The sequence below is a fragment of the Phacochoerus africanus genome, chromosome X (genome assembly GCF_016906955.1).
Source record: "Phacochoerus africanus isolate WHEZ1 chromosome X, ROS_Pafr_v1, whole genome shotgun sequence".
Taxonomy (NCBI): Eukaryota; Metazoa; Chordata; class Mammalia; order Artiodactyla; family Suidae; genus Phacochoerus; species Phacochoerus africanus.
In genome coordinates, this window is record NC_062560.1 from 14,719,780 (window position 1) to 14,739,256 (window position 19,477).

At 42.7% G+C, this 19,477-nt stretch overlaps 2 protein-coding genes across 5 annotated transcripts in view; one reads left to right on the plus strand and one right to left on the minus strand.

Moving 5' to 3' along the window:
* ZRSR2 (zinc finger CCCH-type, RNA binding motif and serine/arginine rich 2) overlaps positions 1 to 14,124 on the plus strand; it is a 28,632-nt gene extending 14,508 nt beyond the window's left edge. Inside the window, exons 8-11 of the mRNA XM_047764996.1 lie at positions 7,124 to 7,337; positions 10,492 to 10,547; positions 11,319 to 11,428; positions 13,612 to 14,124. Coding sequence (XP_047620952.1) covers positions 7,124 to 7,337; positions 10,492 to 10,547; positions 11,319 to 11,428; positions 13,612 to 14,087 — 856 coding nt within the window. The 3' untranslated portion in view covers positions 14,088 to 14,124. The remainder of the gene's footprint in view (positions 1 to 7,123; positions 7,338 to 10,491; positions 10,548 to 11,318; positions 11,429 to 13,611) is intronic.
* Positions 14,125 to 16,817: 2,693 nt separating this feature from the next.
* AP1S2 (adaptor related protein complex 1 subunit sigma 2) overlaps positions 16,818 to 19,477 on the minus strand; it is a 30,326-nt gene continuing 27,666 nt past the window's right edge. The window contains exons 5-6 of one of the 4 annotated variants that reach the window (XM_047764680.1): positions 19,434 to 19,442; positions 16,818 to 18,364 (exon numbers count right to left, since the gene is read on the minus strand). In XM_047764680.1, the coding sequence (XP_047620636.1) occupies positions 18,317 to 18,364; positions 19,434 to 19,442 (57 nt within the window). In that variant the 3' untranslated portion in view covers positions 16,818 to 18,316. The remainder of the gene's footprint in view (positions 18,365 to 19,433; positions 19,443 to 19,477) is intronic. The other 3 variants (XR_007132816.1, XM_047764682.1, XR_007132815.1) reach the window with 3 other exon arrangements.

A 19,477-nucleotide genomic window follows, 5' to 3' on the forward strand; every position in this document is an offset into this window, starting at 1 on the left:
TAGCTCATGCTTAGTTTATTCATAAAATTATCCAGGCTATTTTATTTTCTTCTTTGAAAATATGAACCTTCTCTAGCTTTTTCTTTTTTTCTTTTTAAAAAAAATTTTTTAATGATTTTATTTTTTCCATTATAGTTGGTTTACAGTGTTCTGTCAATATTCTACTGCACAGCAAAGTGACCCAGTCATATATATATGTACATTCTTTTTCTCACATTATCCTCTGTCATGCTCCATCATAAGTGACTAGATAGAGTTCCCAGTGCTATACAGCAGGATCTCATTGCTCATCCATTCCAAAGGCAATAGTTTGCATCTATGAACCTCAGATTCCCAGTCCATCCCACTCCCTCCCCCACCCCCTTGGCAACCACAAGTCTGTTCTCCAAGTCCATGAGTTTCTTTTCTGTGGAAAGGTTCATTTGTGTCATATATTAGATTCCAGATATAAGTCATATCATATGGTATTTGTCTTTCTCTTTCTGACTTGCTTCACTTCGTATGAGAGTCTCTAGTTCCATCCATGTTGCTGCAAATGGCATTATTTTGTCCTTTTTTATGGCTGAGTAGTATCCCATTGTGTATATATGCCACATCTTCTTAACATCCATTCATCTGGCGATGGACATTTAGGTTGTTTCCATGTCTTGGCTATTGTGAATAGTGCTGCAATGAACATACAGGTGCATGTGTCTTTTTCAAGGCAAGTATTGTCTGGATATATGCCCAAGAGTGGGATTGCTGGGTCATAAGGTAGTTCTATATTTAGTTTTCTGAGGAACCTCCATCCTGTTTTCCATAGTGGTTGTACCAGTTTCCATTCCCACCAACAGTGTAGGAGGGTTCCCTTTTCTCCACATCCTCTCCAGCATTTGTTACTGGTGGACTTATTAATGATGGCCATTCTGACTGGTGTGAGATGGTATCTCATACTAGTTTTGATTTGCATGTCTCTAAAAATCAGTGATGTTGAGCATTTTTTTCATGTGCTTGTTGGCTGTCTGTATAGCTTCTTTGGAGAAATGTCTATTCAGGTCTTTTGCCCATTTTTCCATTGGGTTGTTGGCTTTTTTGCTGTTGAGTTGTATAAGTTGTTTGTATATTTTAGACATTAAGCCCTTGTCAGTTGCATCATTTGAAACTATTTTCTCCCATTCCATAGGTTGTCTTTTTGTTGTTGTTGTTTTTTTTTTTTATGGTTTCCTTTGCTGTGCAAAAGCTTGTCAGTTTGACTAGGTCCCATTGGTTTCTTTTTGCTCTTATTTCTGTTGCTTTGGGAGACTGACCTAAAAACACATTTATGAGGTTAATGTCAGAGGACGTTTTGCCTATGTTCTCTTCTAGGAGTTTGGTGGTGTCTGGTCTTATGTTTGAGTCTTTAAGCCATTTTGAGTTTATTTTTGTGCATGGCGGGAGAGTGTGTTCCAGTTTCATTGATTTACATGCAGCTGTCCAGTTTCCCCAGCACCATTTGCTGAAAAGACTGTCTTTTCCCCATTTTATGTTGTTGCCTCCTTTGTTGAAGATTAATTGACTGGAGGTGTCTGGGTTTACTTCTGGACTCTATTCTGTTCCATTGGTCTGTATGTCTGTTTTGGTACCAGTACCACACTGTCTTGATGACTGTAGCTTTATAACATTGTCTGAATGCTGGGAGAGTTTTGCCTCCTGCTTGGTTTTTGTTCCTCAGGATTGCTTTGGCAATTCTGAGTCTTTTATGGTTCCATATGAATCTTTGAATTGTTTGTTGTAATTCTATGAAAAATGTCATGGGTAATAGGGATTGCAATGAATCTGTACATTGCTTTGGGTAATACGGCCATTTTTACAATATTAATTTTTCCAACCCAGGGGTGTGGAATATCTTTCCATTTCTTTGAATCCTCTTTAATTTCCTTGACTAATGTTTTATAGTTCTTAGCATATACGTCTTTCACCTCCTTGGTCTCTTTTTTAATTTAAGCCCTTACATCTTTTTACTTTTTGTTTTGGCCACGCCCTTAGCATGCAGTTCCCGGTTCAGGGATTGAACCCACACCGCAGAAGTGACCCAAGCCATGACGATGACAGTGCCAGATCCTTAACCCACTGGGCCACAAAGGATCTCCCATTTTACTTTTTTTTTTGTCTTTTGTCTTTTTTGTTGTTGCTATTTCTTGGGCCGCTCCTGCGGCATATGGAGGTTCCAGGCCAGGGGTTGAATCGGAGCTGTAGCCACCGGCCTACACCAGAGCCACAGCAACGCGGGATTTGAGCCGCGTCTGCAACCTACACCACAGCTCACGGCAACGCGGGATCGTTAACCCACTGAGCAAGGGCAGGGACCGAACCCGAAACCTCATGGTTCCTAGTCGGATTCGTTAACCACTGCGCCACGACGGGAACTCCTCATTTTACATTTTTTGAGAGCAATTGTTCTTGACCTTGGATGCGCACTAGAATTGTCTAGAAAGCTTGAATACAATTACACCCTACCTCAAATTGAGTAAATCAGAGTTTCTGAGACTTGAACAGCCTGATTTTTGCACTGTTCTCAGGTGTTTCTAATGTGCCCCAGGATTGAGAGTCACTCATGTAGGATTTGTCACTCCTTTTATATTTTATAGCTAGGATTGTATACACCCAGAATATCTATGAAAGGATTCACAGGCTCTGGTCAGTAGTGAAAGCCTCTCTCAGGGAGGTAAGAACTACGGAGGAGAGATACTTTATCCCCTTCCTATTCTTAGATGTGTTTCCCAACTGTATGTTTAATTTCCTCAACAAATAGTAATGACTGGTGTAAAACATCCTCCACCAAAGGAAAAACAGACAGTGGGTTACCTTTGAAAGACAGCCGAGACTCAGTATGAGTTCACATTTGCATGGGGTCGGGGGTTTGAACCAAATTGCATTTCAGGTTTCCTGGCTGCAGGATTCCTCACTTGTGATCTATCGCTCACATCTCCTTAACCGTTGAGACTTGTGGTCATCTGCTTCTGAGTGCCTCTTCTGTTGGGCCTCAGTGAGAGAAGGGGAGATGTCCTAAATGGTTTCAGGAAGCCAGGTGGCAGCACTTGTTTGTGACAAAGTGCGAGAATGGACTGTCAGGCTCTCAAAATGCACCCCTCAGAGCTGCTGCAAGGAAATATTGACAGTGGTCAGCTTAGCGTGTGAACATTCTTAACGTGTTCAGAGGCATGCGACATTTCACCATCGCAACTATCCAAACAAAGTATGAGAGCCATTCGGGTATTTTCTTTGTGCGAGTGATGAGTTGTGAAATAAGATTCCATGAAACTAGCAGTTACAAACTTCAGCACCATCCCTCCAAAGACACTGCTCCCCTTTTACAGAGAGCCCAGTGACTTGCTCCAGATCACACAGCCGTTCTTTTCTGTCAGTCTGTCACTTCATGAAACACGTGCATAAGCTAAGCACTTCTTCAGGTGTTTTGTTTTTGTAATTAGTACAGAGTTCAATTCTGGAACCCTTCTGGAGTTGACATTTCTTGGAGTCATAGCCTTGAGGGGTGTTCAGGTGTTTTTGTCCTAAAAGAACATAATCACTAATGAAAAGTAACATTGATTGATCAGAAGTTATTGATACCTCTCTTGTTTCCAGAAGTGACTTAAAGAAGGCTCACCATCTACTGCACTAAGTTTAATAAAATGAAAGAAATTGGAGTTCCCGTCGTGGCGCAGTGGTTAACAAATCCGACTAGGAACCATGAGGTTGTGGGTTCGATCCCCGGCCTTGCTCAGCGGGTTAACGATCCGGCGTTGCCGTGAGCTGTGGTGCAGGCTGCAGACGCGGCTCGGATCCCGCGTTGCTGTGGCTCTGGCGTAGGCCGGGGGCTACAGCTGCGATTTGACCCCTGGTCTGGGAACCTCCATATGCCGCCGGAGCGGCCCAAGAAATGGCAAAAAGACAAAAAAATAAAAAATATAATGAAAGAAATTGAAAGCAGGGAAAGGAGAGGAAAGGAAGTTATTGTGAATGCAGATTCATTTGGCTTTGGAGGTTTTACATCCCAGGCAGAAGCGAGCCATGCAGTTCTTGCCAAAAAGGAAGAATGAGTGGTATCTCTGGAAAGGCAAAGAGTTTCTAGGCGTCGGATTCTTAATGTTTTTCTCATGGAATACTGTATAAAAACATTGAGTAGGAAGGTGGACAGTACCTTTTTGTTTGCCTGACAGTTGCATATGGGATTTTTCGAGATGATTTCTCACAAAGACCTTCAATAAATAATCACAGCCTGACGTTTGCATATAACTTGATTCAGTGACGAACAAGGGTAGTAGGTGCCTGGAATATGTTCCCCTGAGAAGAGAAAAAGGGGCATTTGGACACCCATGCCATTTATTGGCTGTCTTTCAGCTAAGGCAATGTCCTCCTACATAAGATTCTGTAGCAGTCTAACTTGCTTCAAGCATCTGAGTAATGGATAAATCGCATGGCCTACCCGAGGGGTTCAAAACATGGCTCACCTTTCGGACCAGGTAGGGAGTTACTTTGAAAACATGGGTTCCCCACTCTGTGAGGTCTGAACAGATGGTTTGGGGCAGGATCTGAGAAATTTCAGTTCTTCCCAGGTGATTCTGAGAATCACACCGGTTTGGTACCACATCTTTAGACTGTCGTCCCAAATCTCTCTCATCTTAGCTGACTTCATTGGGGCTGGCCTGAAATTCACTCAGTTTATATAGACATTCCCCAGGCCAAGTAAGGATCTTCCGGGCGGGGGGAGGGGGGGGGATTTTGGCACTGTTCTGGAACTTACAAACACTCATTTGACATCCTGGGTATCAGAGCCAAGTTCATTCAGATATAATAATCCCTTGTTAGATTGGTTTCTCATTTAATTCTTTTTTTTCTTTTTTCTTTTGCTTTTAGGGCCACATCTGCAGCATATGGAGGTTCCCAGGCTAGGGGTCTAATCAGAGCTACAGCTGCCGGCCTTTGCCACAGCCTCAGCAATGCAGGATCTGAGCTGTGTCCGAGACCTACACTACAGCCAGATCCTTAGCCCATTGAGTGAGGCCAGGGATCGAACCCACAGCCTCACGGTTCCTAGTCAGATTCATTTCTGCTGTGCCATGACGGGAACTCCTCTCATTTAATTCTATATGTGCTTCATACTCATAAAATTCTGGTCCACTGCTAACACTGCCAGCTGCGTTGAATGCTCGTTCTTTTTTCTGCGAGTACCTGTTCTTGAGAAGGTGGATCTCATTACAAGGTCTCTGACTGAATAACGGGGGAGGGTCCTTTGAAAAATAGAAAATTTCACATTCATAAACACTGCATATTTCTGAGCTGGGCGCTGTGTGTTCAAGGCATACTTTGTGCATTATCTCACTAGGCCTACAGCTGTGTGTTACCGACAATGGAAAGTGACCATAAGTTGAACATTTACTCCTTTCAGGGCCATTGTTTTTTCTAACACTGATCTTGTTTTTCAACTTTTTTCTTCCAAAGCTCCGGGGATTTTTTTCCTAAAAATTTTGTTTTAACCCCTTTTTAAAAAAATTAATTTTATTTTATTTTGTCTTTTAGGGCTGCACCCTCGGCATGTGGAGGTTCCCAGGCTACGGGTTGAATCAGAGCTATAGCCACTGGCCTACACCACAGCCACAGCAACACCAGATCCGAATCACGTCTGCAACCTACACCACAGCTCACAGCAACGCCGGATCCTTAACCCGCTGAGCAAGGCCAGGAATCAAACCTGCATCCTCATGGATGCTAGTCAGATTTGTTTCCGCTGAGCCACAATGGGAATTCCACCACTTAAATTAAAAATCTAATCAGGAAGATTGTGGTGATTTGGAATCTTGAAATCTATTTTTCTCTATTTTATTTTATAAGGAAGTAATAAGGAATTAAACTCATATAAAAGATTTTTTTAAAAATTATTCACTTACAACCTGGTCTCATTTAAACTACAAAAAGAAAATTATTCCTGCTGTATAGCACAGGGAACTATATCTAGTCACTTGTGATGGAACATGATGGAGGATAATGTGAGAAAAAGAATATATATATATATGTATGTGTGACTGGGTCACTTTGCTGTACAGCAGAAATTGACAGAACGTTGTAAACGAACTATAATTAAAACATTTTTTTAAAAAGAAAATTCCGGAGTTCCCGTCAGTGGCGCAGTGGTTAACGAATCCGACTAGGAACCATGAGGTTGCGGGTTCGGTCCCTGCCCTGCTCAGTGGGTTAACGATCCGGCGTTGCAGTGAGCTGTGGTGTAGGTCGCAGATGCGGCTCGGATCCTGTGTTGCTGTGGCTGTGGCGTAGGCCGGTGGCTACAGCTCCGATTGGACCCCTAGCCTGGGAACCTCCATATGCCGCGGGAGCGGCCCAAGAAATGGCAAAAAGACAAAAAAAAAAAAAAAAGAAAGAAAGAAAATTCCTCTTCACAATAGTTAACCTCCTTCATTAAAACCCAACTCGACATTTAGCACATCATATAACCAACAGGCAGTAGACTATGGCTTAGCTCTGGAATCTTCTCTCCCCAGCCATGTGACGTGGGTACCTGTGCTTCTCTAAGCTTCACTTCCCTTCTTTCAAAGTGAAGAAGATACTAGTCTTAGCTGTCCTGGCAAGTTGACAGGATCAGAGGAAAAAATATAAAAATGCCATGAACACTCTGGAATGCTCTCCATTTAGCTGAGACTCTCACAATACCCTGTTCTCTCAGTGCTGGGTTAGTTGGCAGTGTATGGAACCAGGGTAGCACTGTTGTCACCTTCTCCTGAGCGCCCCCACCCCCTCCCCCGCCATGATGTCTGTGGGCCTGGCATCGTGGTATGTCACGCCCATGAGCTTCCTCTTTCCCTGTGCTGCCACATGTGAAAGGCCTCCTGAACTTCAGTAAAAGACAGCCGAATGGCATCTGAGCTTGGAAGTAATTCTCAGCTTTACATTTTAATGAGATCCAATAAATTGGTCAGCCTGAGAACAGTGTTGTTGAGTGTTGAAATTTAAAGTCTGAATGTGGCTTGTCATCTGGCACTTCTGTCAAAACAGCTGTATTTCTTGAGCCTTTTCATCTCAGAGTGTAAAGCCAGCTTTTTACGTGCGATTTTCCAACACTGGACCACTCAAGTTTTTCCTTCATACGCAGGTGTTCACGTAAGCACAATTTCCCGGCATCAAGTCCCACCCTTCTTATTAAAAGCATGTTTACGACATTTGGAATGGAGCAGTGCAGAAGGGACGACTACGACCCCGACGCAAGCCTGGAGTACAGCGAGGAGGAAACCTACCAGCAGTTCCTGGACTTCTACGAGGACGTGCTCCCGGAGTTCAAGAACGTGGGCAAAGTGGTCCAGTTCAAGGTGGGCATGCGCAGTGCGCGTGGCGGAGCGGACGGGCTCACTTCTCCCTGAAGCGCGGGGGTGGGAGGGGCGTTGAGAAAGTTGGGGCACAGGCCCTGGGCCTGGGTGGGGCGGAGCGTGATGGTGCGGCGCCCCCCACTGTTGGAAGGAAGGTTTACTTCCGTTTCTCTCCCTCTCCTCCCGCCTCGTTGCCCAGGCGGTGGAGGTAGCACATGAAATCAGTGACCGGGTCCCAGCATGCCGGTTCCTGGGTTCTCAGGGGAAAGGATCTTTTCAGCCATTCCGTACCTTTATGGTCCAACTCTTTTTTTCCAGCTGCCACATTTTGTGCATAAGGTCCTCTGCCGATAGCTGTCCCAGCGTTCACTCAGAGGCTGGCGCCATGAGAAACGCGCTGCCTCCCTCCCCGCCACGGTCGGTCTCCCCTGAGCCCGGCCTGCACAGTGGAACATTCCCCAACTTAACTCCACACACCGAGATTGTTGATTTGTCCTTGCTGTATTGTGTTGACCGTGCCTGCTTGCAACTTCCACCCAAGGTGCATGTCCCTCCTTCTGGGCTACCCAAGAACGTAAATCGTGATGCCCCCACCCCACCCATTTTTGGTCTTTTTAGGGCCGCACCTGCGGCATATGGAGGTTCCCAGGCTAGGAGTCTAATCGGAGCTGTAGCCACCGGCCGACGCCACAGCCACAGCAACGCCAGATCTGAGCTGCGTCTGCAACCTACACCACAGCTCGGGCCAACGCGGGATCCTTAACCCACTGAGTGAGGCCAGGGATTGAACCCGCAACCTCACGGTTCCTAGTCAGGTTTGTTTTCGCTGTGCCACGACGGGAACTCCGCCTCCCCCTGACCCCCCCCCCCCCCTTTTTTAACGTTGTCTTCTCTTAGATGCAGCATTGGGGGTAAAAGGCATTCAGATGACACAGAGTTATTTTTAACATTCTTTAAAGCAAGAGTCAAGTCAGCTGTAATGATTGTTGCTCCCGGGCTTGAATCCTGACACAGGGAAGCCTTCTGCTGTCTGCAATTTGATCCAATCTGAACCTGAATGATTTCATTATGTTGGGATGGGGGAAATGGCCCATAATTTGGGAAAGATAGGAATAAAGCTCTGAAGGTTTTTTTTTTTTTTTTTTTTGCTGTTAGTTGGACATGACAGTGGGAATTGGAACAGCCAAGGAACAGAGCAACTGCTAACCAGCAGCACTCTTGAGATTCAAGGCCATCCTTTCTACTGATTTCAAGATTTTAAAAAATTCTTTGGCAGTTGCTCTTTTCCCTTTACCTTTTGTTTCTGTTGCGTGCACTTTCCTGTCTTCATACTATTTCTCGCTGCAGCCAATAAACACTCAAGCGGAAGTGCCCAGCCACACGCATCTGGGTGCCCATGAGAAGCACTGCTGAGGAGTTGGTGTGCTGGCTAGTCCTGGGCTCTTGAACACGGCACTGTATCTCTTCGTACCTTGTCCTCATCCCGAAAGTACTCCATCAGTGTTCTTGTGGGGTCCCTACATCATACTGCTTCTGGGAAATTAAGAGGTGGAGCTGCTTTCAAAACCTCAGACTGCTCAGTGGAAATCACCCCACTGTTGCGAGTGCAACCGGCCGCACTTGCTAACCACGGGGTGTTTTGCTTCCTTTTGTTGAGGATTCTGTCAGCCAAGTTCAGCTAATCACATTGGCAGTTATAAATGGAAAGCTGTTTAATACATTTTCAGTAGAAAAATTTCCAAAATATCAAATTCACCATGGAAAATTAATAACAGGTCTTAGGAACTGTTGGCTTAAATGACCTCTAAAGTCCTTGGTGTGGCTGATTGGCCTCCTGAGGCCTTTCAGTCTTCCCTCTAAGAATGGTGCTATAAACTGTCAGTCGGTATGGCTCCTGCCTCTCGTGGGATGCTCTAATAAAAGTACTCTGGAACAAATTTGTAAAAGTATAGATTTATTTTGAAAATGAAAGCTAAGTATTAGTATGAAAATTTGAGGACCTTTTTATACCATGACATAAAACCAAATCAGGTTTGTCATTGTCGAAGGCAAATGATCAGATATTCAACCTCACTAGTAATGGGACAGTGCATATTCGAATGAGATGTTATTCATACCCATCAGTTAAAGAAGTATGCATTCTAATACCAAGAGTGGGCGAGGTTGTGCAAATTAATAAAACCACGTTAGAGAGCAGTTTGTCGATAATCTAGTAAGGTTAAAGGTACGTGTAGCCTATAAATCGGCATCCTACTTCCGGTCATGCAGGCTAGACAAAGTCCTACCATTCGGGCATGCTGACTGCAGTACTGTTTATTGATGAAAAATTGGAAGCACCTTGGATATTCCTCCTTAGCGGAGTGGATAAATAAATCTGATAATCTGATATATCCAGTATACAGCAGTTTAAAATGAGTCATTAAGTTTACATGATTACATCTTAAAAAAAAGGATGTGGGATAAATATTATTATATAACAATAAATTTATAATAATTTTATTATATAAAATTTTAAAATGTACAAAGCCATACTGTACATTATTTATCAATGTGTACATGCTTCTTTGCATATGTATTCATAAATAAGTATATACCCATATATGCATAATAGACATGTAATTTTTTGTATGTCTGTATATTACATATATATTTTTTTATGGCACACATATGATATATGTGTATAGGCATATCTGTGTGTATGTATGGCTATGGGTATTTGTGTCTATGTAGATAGGAGTGTGTGTGCGTGTGCGTGTGTGTGGGTATTTAGAAGGGGGGGGATAGGCCCAACGTCAGAATAGTGCTCACCTATGTGAGAGAGGAGGAAGAAGAATATCGTGGAAGGGCTTCAGCTGTGTCTTTCATGTTTTACATATTTAAATATTCTCATTCAAAAATGGGAAATGTGAGTCTTAAATCTGGGTGGTGTATGTATGGGCTGATTTGTAGTCTGTATTTTTTCTTTTTTCTTTTCTTTTTTTTTTTTTTTTTTTTTGCCACACCCATGGCTTGTGGAAGTTCCTTATTCAGGCAGGGATCAAATCTGAGCCACAGCTGCATCCTGCGCCAAAGCTGCAGCAGTGCTTGGTCCTTAACCCACTGCAGGAACTCCCTGTTTTGTTTTGTTTTAATGATGGAATTCTTCATTGCTCCTTAGGTCAGCTGCAACCTGGAACCTCATCTGAGGGGCAATGTGTATGTTCAGTATCAGTCGTAAGTATTCTGAACATAAGCATCTTCATGTTTTATCACAGGATGGTATCATCTTTATGTTGACATCTGGGGTTTTTTTCACGAATGCATAACTTTCATATGCATGGTATTTTTAGAAATGTATGTTAAAGAGCTGATCTAGAAATATAGAAGGGGTTTGAAAATAATACGTTTGTATTTCATTCTTTGTATACTTACAGAGTTTTTCATCTTTTGCAATAGCTATTTTTTTTACTTATATAATTTTAATAATTAAAACACAAGCTGAAAAGGGATAACTAGAATAGAGAACAGAAAACTATAAATCGAGAAAGAGCCAGAAGTTGAAGCCTCATATAATTTCAGTGCATTCGGCCTGTTAAAGGAGCAGTTAGTGTGTCATTTCTGCTGTCTTGCTGTCTGTGCCGTGCCATAGCTAACGGGTTAAATTAACCCTTGTAATAAGAAGGACAGTGATCTGAGCTGAGAAACCACACGCTCTGACAGTGGAAAACACTGCTGCATCTTTAATGGTCCAGTCTTTTGGTTCAGGAAGCTTTCACTCAAGCTGATTTCCTTGCATCACAACCTCTGGGAGGGTAGGAAAAAGAGTTCCTGAATAAATTGTGAGCTTCAGGAGCTGGAATGTGGTAATGAGGACTCCCTAGGGAGCTTAAAAGCACTGAATGTGGTGGACCTACAGTAAACAAATACATGGGTTAAGGAAGAGTAGGATGAATCTACATATTAGAAAGTAGCTCTGAAGTGCATCCTTTCATTTGTGGTTTAAAGGGAAGAAGAATGCCAAGCAGCCCTCGCCCTGTTTAATGGACGGTGGTATGCAGGACGACAGCTTCAGTGCGAATTCTGCCCAGTGACCCGATGGAAAATGGCCATTTGCGGTAAAATTCAACATAAGTTTTTCCCCCACTGTTCCACTGTCACACAGAGATATTCCTATGGCGGGGGGTTGGGGGGGACACCCAGTCTTTTAAAGGAGTGAAGCCTAACTTTTGCCTCCACTGGGGTAGATGAGCAGAGATGATTACATAAAATACACCGTAGACCTGTAACCAACCTCGTGGGTCACTTTACGGATGAGGTGACAGAGGTCATGTTGTGGCTTGAAGTCCCGGGCTCAGCAGGAAGCCCGAGAACGTGGCTCCGCAGGACACCTTCTCTGTCGCCGGCTCAGAGCTGTTTTCCATTCCCTGGCTCTCCTCGCTTGAACTGCGTTCCGGTTGTTTTTCTCCTTTTCCATCTTTGTCCTCTGATGAATCTTCTGTCAGCTTTGCCACCTAAAACATTACCTATAACACTTCCTGCCTGATGGAAATGCATGCTTTTGTGCCGTAGAGATTGATTATAGCTGTAGAACCTGGTCGGGACACATTCAGTCAGACTGACTCATCCGACAGTGGCTGGAGAATCAGGAAATGAGTCAGTCCTTCGAGGCGCCAGCACTTTTGAAGGGCTCTTGCTTTTTTGATTTCTGTCAGATGGGCTTCGCCGAGCGACGTGTTGTCAGGTGCTCAGGAAGCAGCGAGGGGCGCGGGCCATGCCTTGGGGGCGCACGTCTCTTACTTAGCCTTTGCTTTGCTTTATACTCGCCTGCTCAAAACCTCTTATTTAAAAATCTCTGATTTCCCCGAGTCTGAATCTTTGGCAGCCTGGTCTTAATGGATGTCCTCCTCACGTAAAAACCGCTTATTTGAGGAGGGAAAACAAAGACTTTAGAATTCCTTGCTTTGGCCAACCAGAAGAACCATTTCACCTTATTCAGAGTCCTGGGGGCTGAAGGAGATGGGTGTTTTCTCCATGAAGGTGGTTGCCCTTGTCTCTTGCTAAGATTCCAGTGTGATTTCAATGATGTGCTTCTGAGTGTGACTTTGCTTCCCTCAAAGCAGGAAAGTACTTATTTCACTTATAATTTTTGAAATAACAGCTTTATTTTCCCTAGTAACTAATGATGTTGAGCATTTTTTTCATGTCCTTATTGGATTAATGGCCACAGTATACATCTTTGGAGAGATGTCTGTTCAGGTACTTTGCCCATTTTTCACCAAGTTATATGTCTTTTTATTACTGAGTTGTAAGAATTCTTGATATAGTACACAGAGAAGTCCCTCATCACACCCATGGTTTGCAAATATTCCTCCCATTTATGTGCACTGTCTTTTCACTTTGGTTGTGTCCTTTGAAGTACAAAAGTATTTAATTTTGATGAAGTCCAATTTATCTTTTTCTTTTTTTGCTTTCACTTTAGGGGATTTACTGCTTTTAAAAATGTTTGAAAATTCCCCAAGAGATCTCTAAATTATTAAAGGAGATTTCACCTTTGTCAAAAATCTCCCATATTTAAAGCTCCTGGTAAATTAAAGTGTTAGCCCAATGTTTATCATCCTCTTGAAGTGTTAGAAAATACAGGGTCCTTTTCTTAAAATAAGCTCTTTCTTACGCCATTGATTTTGTCCTGCGCCACTGGGCTTCCCACGGCTGCTTCTTCAGTGTTAATTAGGGTTCTACATTGTCAATCCGCAGGATAGTAAAACCCTAGGAAAAATAATGTGGTTGCCATGTGGTGGGTTGCCCTCCACACCATAATCCAGTAGGGGAATAGGACATTTGGGTCAATGAATAGTTCTGATCTGTTACTTTTCCTGGTGCCCTTTGTTAGAAATTCAGGGAACCCAAACTATGACATCAGTGGACTAAGGGGAAGATAGTCCTATCACATGGCCACATCAGAAATCTACCTTCTGAGAGTCCCCGTCGTGGTGCAGTGGAAACGAACCCGACTAGGAACCACGAGGTTGCGGGTTGGCTCTCTGGCCTCGCTCAGTGGGGTTAAGGATCTGGTGTTGCCTTGAGCTGTGGTGTAGGTCGCAGACGCGGCTCGGATCCCGCGTTGCTGTGGCCGTGGTGTAGGCTGGCAGCTGTAGCTCTGATTAGACCCCTGGCCTGGGAACCTCCATATGCCGCGAGTGCGGCCCTCAAAAAAAAAAAAAAAAAAAAAAAAAAAGGTACCTTCTGAGAAGGATGAAGTGCCCGCAGCAAACGCCGTTTCCTCCCTGTGCCATTGCAGGTTTATTTGAAATACAGCAGTGCCCAAGAGGAAAACACTGCAACTTTCTTCATGTGTTCAGAAACCCCAACAATGAATTTTGGGAAGCGAATCGAGACATCTACCTGTCTCCAGATCGGACTGGCTCCTCCTTCGGGAAGAACTCGGAGAGGCGCGAGAGGCCAGGCCGCCACGAGTACAGCCGGCTGCGCAGGAGGCGGAGCCCCGGGCCGGCCCGCTCCTACAAAAGGAACGGGGAAGCCGAGAGGAAGCGGAGGGGTAGCCACGGGGCCAAGAAATCTCACAAACACAGGTCCAAAAGCCGGGAGAGGCACAGCTCCCGCAGCAGAGGAAGGAAAAGAGACCGCAGCCGGGGCCGGGGCAGCCGCAGCCGCAGCCGCCGGAGCCGCAGCCACAGCCGGAGCCGCAGCCAGAGCTCGTCGAGGTCCAGGAGTCGTGGCGGGAGGAGGTCAGGAAGCAGGGACAGAACGGCTTAGAGGCCCAAATCCAAATAAACAGTATGTTCTTCGGTGATTGTACATCTTATTTATTATGGCAGCTGCATACCTGGATAGAGGGCCCTGAGCGCAAAGGCGTTGCAAGTCTGGCAGAATCCTATGTAGTCTGGAACCCTATTTTGCAATACTTTTATATTCAGATAATCAATGTGTTTAGTATGGAAAACCTAGAAAACACGAAAATGACTTTTAATCCTGACCCTTAAAGATAATCACTTAACACTGGAGCATTGTCTTTTATTTTTTCTCCTTGTGAGTGTGTATATTTTTTTTCCCCCAAAATCATATATGCCTGCAATTGAAGATGCCTTTTTTTCAACACCACTCTCCTCTGTCATCAAACCCTGTTCTTGCTGTTTTTACTCACTGCATAGTGTGGATCTATCAGTTAATTCAACCATATCCCAATTGTTGGGGTTTTAAGTTATTTTAAATTTTGCACTAATTAAAGAATCCTGTGGTATAAACAATCCTATGGTGAATTTCCATAAATACTCTCACACATTTCTGATCATTTCCTTTGGGTAAATTACATTGAGATGAATACTAAAGCATTTCCAAATTGCCCTCCATAGAGATAACAACAAATATTTATCAAATTTTGTTCCCACACCAAACTACTTTAATCTTTGCCAGTTTGATAAATTTCATATGTTTAACCATTCATTTCCGTAGATACTGTTTAAGCCAAACACTTTTTTTCCTGTATTTAATGGGCATTAAGTTTGGTTGTTGCTTTACTTCAAAACTCTCTATTTTAAAGTACTGAAGGGTACAGTCAGTTTTTACTCCTCCCTCCTACCCCATATTCGCAGTCCCTCCCCAGCTGGTTTTGCTTTAGTATTTTTTTTTCTTTTTTCTTTCTTTCTTTTTTTTTTTGACTGTGCCTGTGGCATCCACAAGTTCCCAGGCCAGGGATGAAACCCATGACACTGCAGTGACAAAACTGGATCCTTAATAGGGTGTTCATCTTCTTTATAGTGTGTTAAAGAGCGCATTGCTATTGAATGTGCCTGGTATTAAAGGAATTCTGGTAAGAAAGAACGGTCATAGAAACTTGTTTAATATTTTTAAAGCTTAAGGCAAAATACCCTTAGATTTCAGATCATACAAAAGATGCTCTTGTACTTCCTTATATATATATATTTCTTTTAGTCTTTTTAGGGCCATACCTGTGGCACACGTAAGTTCCCAGGCTAGGGGTCAAATCAGAGCTGCAGTTGCTGACCTACGATACAGCCACAGCCATGCCGGACCTGCGACCTACACTACAGCTCATGGCAACCCACTGGGCGAGGCCAGGGATGGAACCCACATCCCCATGGATACTAGTCAGATTCGGAAATGCTGCACCACAACGGGAACCCCCGTGAGTATCTGCTGAAAATGAGTTCTTTAGTCTAAAAGAAAGGAAGTATGTGGTCCGGAAAACATTTTACTTTAAAAATTGATTTTTTTTTCCCCTGGGAGTTCCCTGGTGGTCTAGTGCTTAGGACTCAGTGCTTTAGCCACCGAGGCCTGGGTTCAGTCCCTGGTCTGAGAGCTGAGATCCCACATCAAGCCACTGCACGCCATGGCCAAAGAAAAATTGCTTTGTTGCAGACTTTAAATGCCTACTTTACCCTAAAAATGATTGAAATTTTCTGTAATTATCTACGAGACTCGCTAATGCTACATAATTCTCACTAAATTCAAAAATTTTACTTTCTTTCCTAAATACAGCCAAAGATATATGCAACTAAATGTGGCATTCGAAGCTGAATAGTCTTAGTAAATCATGGAGGAAAAGACAAGATAAATACCAGATTGTGCTCAAGGTAACAGAGATGGTAACTTTCCCCTCCAGTGTTAATGGGCAATGTGGGAGCGATGGAAGAAAGCCGTTTTTAAGGTCATTATCCTGATAAATGCCCATCTTAAACTTATGAATGTGTCTTAAACTTGTAATTTGATTACTACTTGTGATTCAAAAATTCCAACTCTTATGTTGCCAGCAGAAGCCCACAAGCCTATTTTCTGTGAATAGATAGCTGCATGTTGGAGGCCCTAAATCTACACTTTTCCCCCACACATACCCTTTTTAGCAGACTAGCAACTGCATTTGATAGTTGTTTCCTTATTCATTTTAAAATATCCTCATTTTCCTATAAAGATTTTTCCCAGAAATCAGAGTATACTAAAAAAAAAAAAAAAAAAAACCTTTTCAATAGGATTAAATGGGATTTTTAATAACATTTCCTCTCCGTAGTTGATAGCCCAGTCCCTTAACTAATCATAACCAAAGCTTTGATCTGCTACTTATATTAGGCAGTCCATTTTGGCAAGTGTACCAGCACCTACAATTCCGGGGGGAACTCAGGTTGACTTGGCGTACCCTTGATTACCTGGAGTACTTTGACTTGTGCTCAATGAGAAAGAGTAGAAACAGAGTTTCCGTCATGGCTCAGTGGTTAAGGAATCCAACTAGGAACCATAAGGTTGCAGGTTTGATCCCTGGTCTCGCTCAGTGGGTTAAGGATCCGGCGTTGCCATGAGCTGTGGTATGGGTCGCAGATGCTGCTTGGATCCTGTGTTGCTGTGGCTGTGGTGTAGGCTGTCGGCTACAGGTCCGATTAGACCCCTAGCCTGGGAACCTCCATGTGCTGTGGGTGCAGCCCTGGAAAAAGACAAAAAGGACAAAAAAAAAAAGTAGAAACGTCAACTGCATCATGGTTTTTAAAGCGGCATTTATTGAAAATAAATGTGTAGATAAGCTCTCAGTAGCATGGACTCCACATTTTTGATGAGCTTGAAATACATGAAGACGCCTTAAATCTTCCACCATTTATCTCCTGTGTGCTTTTAACCACCACCACATTCAAGTGGAGGTGAATTTCCAACATTTTACCCAAAAATCGTTTTAAATTCTTCCTTCAGCGGCTCTTTATAGTTTGACAAGCTTTTGGAAAGAGACAGATAGAAACACACTACAGTGGTGTACATTTAACATTTATTACAACTAACTGGCGATGTGATAATAAGACAGTGCTTGAGTGGCCTGAATATTGGTCACAATCACAACGAAGCTTAATCCAGCCCAGCAGATACAAATGAAAGTGTAAACTCTGAAGACATGTTTACATACGTAGAAGAAGTATGTATAAAAGTGACACTGAAACAATTGTACAGCCTTAAAAAATATAGAGCCCACTAATAACATTTTACCTCATTCAGCTCACACTTTCATATTAAAGGTGGTGTCTTGTTTTTATATTTGACTTCTAATAAGCAGGCAGTGCCATGGAAGGGAAGGAAGCTGCCCAAAAGTTTGCTGCACTTCTAAGTGGAGGGAAGCAGTAGGGGAGTAAAAGAAATTTGGCTCTAACAAGCACCCCAGATGGAGTATTAGTGCTTTAAACAATGACTTATGCAACACTTCGTGAAGAGAGTAACACATTTTCCATAAGATACTATTATTAAGAATCCCTGGTAAGTCAGTATTTCCATTTTATTTTGAGGGCATCAAAAATAATCTAAGTAACTAAATGATTATGACCAAAAGTCAAAAAAATGTTCCTTGGCCCTAAAAATAATGTGCTTACTATTATGAAACAGCTGATCTGTTCCTCATCACAGATCTGGAATGCCTAAGAAATTCTTATTGTAAAACAGCATCATTCCAATTTAGGCTTTTGTGTTTCCCTTTGTTTTAAGGTATTTACTTTCTAATAATGGTCTTTGGTATAAATTTGGTTTTGTTTTTGTTTTTTAAGTTTCAACAGAGTGAAATTTTCATTCATTTGATATGTGACCTGTCACTTCCCTTTATTTGCATATATACTGAAATGCTGCACTAGTTTTTGGTTTCCTATAACCAGACTTCACATAATTAAGGTTTTTTTTTGCCAAAGACAGTAATTAATAAAGGTGTAATGCCTGACTGTGTCATTTTCATAGATACACATAATCAGATTAACAGACCTGTAAACTTTAAAATAGAAAAGTTAACTTTTTCTGCATTCATTCTAATTTATATTAATTCCCTTGTTATCACCTGATTAACCAAAGTTCCCTTTAAAAAAAAATTATGTAGGCCTGAATGAAGCAGCTTAGCAGAATAGTAATACTGATATGACGTCATCTTACACCATTAGCTAATATGGACATGAAGGCAGTGACCATCTACAGTGTGTGAAATGCCACAAGAAGTCATCAACAGGGGAGGAGAGTTATGTCAGTCCAATTTCTTCAAGAACACTACGTGGGGTTTCAGCTTCCTGTGGAGGGAAAACGTGAGATTCTGGTAAGCAGATCCGTGGAGGCTTGAGAATGTGAAATTGACACAGAAAGGTGTGCAAGTTTCAGAGATGAAAGCTGACCACATGCAGTTCAGTGGTATGGGCCCTTCTATTTAGAGTCAATGCTTATTTAGCAATTTGTGTCCCAAACATCAGAGACCACAGGAGGTTATTTTCAGCATGCATTAAATACTTACTGATTACCTATCGATGTGCTCGGCTCCATTGCTATAACACAAAAAGCATCAAACCCACTGGCAGTTTAGGAAGTCATTTCCACAAGAAAGCTAAGTTACCTTAGTGTTAAAACTAAATAAAGAGCAGGGAAACCCACTGAGTTCTCCCCATTCTTCAATATTTTTCTTTCCTCTGATTTTTTTTTTTTAAAGTCGCATGTACTTACAGAAATGTCTTCCTCTCTGAGTTTCTACTCATTTTTGAACTTAACCACCCCCAGCAGCAAGGCGGAAGAAACTCACCTTCCTAGACCTCCCCAAAGCAACCAATGGCTTCAGTGGAAGCAATATATATATATAAATAATTCGCTGGCACAAAAGCGCCTTTTGTCCTGTCACAACCAATACTCATTTTTGTTTTTTTTTGCTTTTTAGGGCCACACCCACGGCATATGGAGCTTCCCAGGCTAGAGGTCTAATTGAAGCTATAGCTGCCGGCCTACACCACAGCCACAGCCGCACCAGATCCGAGCCGCATCTGTGACCTACACCACAGCTCACGGCAATGCCGGATCCTTAACCCACTGAGCGAGGTCAGGGATCAAACCTGAAACCTCATGGTTACTAGTCGGATTCATTTTTGCTGCGCCACAATGGGAACTCCCCAATACTCATTTTTGAATGTCAAAGGAGGGCCAAAGTCATACAAGAAAAAAATTTTTTAAATTTTCTGAAGTCTCTAATTTTGTACATCACAAGACAAAAAAGGACCAAGTAGATCAAATATCAAGCATTACAAGCAACAAGTTTGTGATTAAAAGGCACACAAGATCTTAACAGAGGACAACAAGTTTTGTATCCAAATAACTTACTTTTGCATCCTAATTATGGTACAGCACAAAATAAGGAAAAGAAA